Here is a 2,866-nt window from a genome sequence, read left to right on the forward strand (position 1 = left end):
AGAGAGAGAGAGAGAGAGAGAGAGAAAGAGAGAGCGGGGGGAGAAAGAGAGGGAAGGAGAGTGAAAGAAAGACAGGCGGAGAGAAAGGATCACTTCTGGTGTTTTTACCTGCACTCTCTAAACTTGTACATGGAGGAAGGCATCTCCCGGATCCTCCTCTTGAACAACCACCTCTCTATTTGTCTCTCACTCATGTCTGTCTGTTTGACCAGACTCTGCATGGAAAAACAGAAGGACAAAAAAGATAGCAAGTGCGAAGGTAACGTTTAATCTTAAAAAGCAGGTTAATCCCCTTGCGATGCTAGGTCAGTTCGTGCCTCACTGGGTACAGTTTTGGATTCCCAGGGATGAAAAGTAGCACTAGATTCAAAAGTCAATTGCCTATAATTAGTTTTGAAAATACTATTATCTCTAAAAGGAAAACATAATTTCTTCGTGTATGGAAAAATATCACTAAATTTTAATCTGCAATTAGTTTCAAGAAGAGCATCTAATAAAAGCAGTTACGAAAAAAAAATGACAGACGGTGTGCATCATACATGGGTCACGACGAGTTTAAGAGTGAAAGAAAATCCTACAGAAACAGACTTTTTAAGCACTGTGTAGCAATGTTGCATAAGTCTTGCATTTACATTTCTTTAGAACACAGAAACCCTTTTAACTTTCTAATACTTTATTTTTCTCATGACAAAATAAATCAGTGAAAACTCTTTATACTGCATTTGTTCTGACAGAAAACTATAATATATCCCTCAGAACATAGTGTACTTTAAATATACAAAGGCAAAGAGCTGTGGCTATAATGCTTGTGACAGGTAGGCTAAAATAACTCACCTGGACTTCATGTTTCTTCACTCTCCATCCAAACTTTCTGTAGGCGCCTTCTAAAACTGGAGACTCCACCAAGTGGATGTGCTTCCTCTCCTTCAGGCCCAACCAGTAGCCAAACGGGTTGATCAGGTAACTGTTTAGTGTGTGTAGCAAGGAAAGGGGGGAGAAAACAAGAAAAGGAACATGATAAAAATAAGGAAATAAAATCATAACTAAATTAAGAAAAGGACACTGACCGAAATATCTCTACACCTTGGTTTTGATGCTAACAAAAGGGTTTTCCGACTCAATTTCAACAGTTATCATGTAAAGAGAATCACTTAACTCAGATTCATCATTGGATAGTTTCATGCATCCTTAAAAAAAAAAAAGATTGAGAGTTGTGATAATAGTGTGTGTAGGCTTTGGCTTTGTTTTTTAAAGTCATAAAAAATACTAAAGGTGTATTAATCATCTAGTTCTAGCCAGCTTACTTTTTATCATCAAGTGCTTTTTGTACTTTTTAAAAAATGTTTGTAAGCGTTTTACCGCCCTCTCAACTGCATACAAAAGGTAATATATAAATATATGAACATGCGGGACACACTTTAAACATTTTCAGTGTGGTAGGAAATTTTTAATTTTGCCGGGGTGGCAGCCGAAGCCTACTCTTGTCGATTTTGGACCACCAAGGGACCTTTAACATGCATAACTTGCACAGGGGACCTCAAAGATTTTTTGCCCTCATCCGAGAAGGCTAGGTGTTAGATCTTATGTATCATAAGATCAGGGGTGTGGCTAAAAGATAGCAGTAAGAAGGAGCCAAGGAGTAGCAGTAGAAAGGCTGCAGAAAGAGTCAGGACCCAGAAGAGGGGGCAAAGGAGGTGAAGGGATGGGGGCAGAAAGTGAAGACGAAAGCAGACGACAGAACATTGTTAGGGAGCAGAAAAGGAGGTGAAATGAGACAATTTTAGAGAAGAAAATTTTCAGTCGCTATCCTGGTTCGGACCAGGGACCTATTGAATAAGAGGCAAACACCATAACCTCTTGACCACGGGAGCCCTCTTTTTGTACTTTGTACCATCACAAACTTGTTTCTAATCAAGAAACTGCATATCCTTTTCTTTTGTTTACAGATCATTCAACTAGTCTTTGTGTTAGTAGTTCCATACACACTATACATGTAAAATCCTGGAAAAAACAGAAACCTATTGATGAAGAAAATCTTTAACCAAGTCATGAATGATGCTGTACTTTGAAGAATACTGGCTTACAGATGATTAATAAAGTCAGAGAGAAGGCTCTAACTCTAATGTAATTGTATGATTTATGCCCAAAACAAGACAATTTTAGATCATTTTAGAGGTGGTATTCCAGCAGACAGATGGACACACTTGATAGAAAACTTTCCAACATGTAATCAAATTCATGTGTCTTCTGCATGCAACAGCAAAAAGCGTAACGGCTACACCACAGATGCCAGCATGAGGCTCCCGTTCTTGTTAAAGGAAGGGAAACACACAGAACAAAAACCAGCAACTATACACTCAGTTTTAGCCGCCAGACTTGCTACTAGTGGACAGCATGCTTCGACAATTTCGTCCTTGCATCTCACAATACCCTCTCTCCAAATATCCAGTTACTCGTTGTCACTTCCCACATAATAGCCCAAATAGGTGGCGCTCATACTGTACTGTAACAATCTGTTCCTCACTTTCAATGCTATTTAACAGCCTGGGTGCTATTATTACCAATTACATGCACGTACCACCAGAGCAATGCCAGTTACGAAAGGAGCCAGAAAGAGAACAAACCATTGCTAGCAATGCTGAACAGGGACTAAAAGAGGGAAAGAGCAAAGGAAAACAACAGACTTTGAATTTTTAATGAAAAGGAAAGGTGATATGGGTGCTTTTGCTGAGCTATTGTTTACAGTGAGTCGGCACAATAACAGCCACATATTTTGAGCAGCTGAGATGGGGTATTAAAAAAAAGATCCCTAAAAAGAAGCAAACGGGACAGACCACACCACAGCAATGAATAACTGTGGCAACCA

The 2,866-nt window shown here is 39.2% G+C and overlaps 1 protein-coding gene across 1 annotated transcript in view; it reads right to left on the reverse strand.

The window, feature by feature from the left end:
• LOC101852161 (ceramide synthase 2) overlaps positions 1 to 2,866 on the reverse strand; it is a 28,943-nt gene that overhangs the window by 19,262 nt on the left and 6,815 nt on the right. Inside the window, exons 2-3 of the mRNA XM_005094026.3 lie at positions 835 to 964; positions 109 to 215 (exon numbers count right to left, since the gene is read on the reverse strand). Coding sequence (XP_005094083.1) covers positions 109 to 215; positions 835 to 964 — 237 coding nt within the window. The remainder of the gene's footprint in view (positions 1 to 108; positions 216 to 834; positions 965 to 2,866) is intronic.

This window comes from Aplysia californica, unplaced genomic scaffold (assembly GCF_000002075.1).
Source record: "Aplysia californica isolate F4 #8 unplaced genomic scaffold, AplCal3.0 scaffold00074, whole genome shotgun sequence".
NCBI lineage: Eukaryota > Metazoa > Mollusca > Gastropoda > Aplysiida > Aplysiidae > Aplysia > Aplysia californica.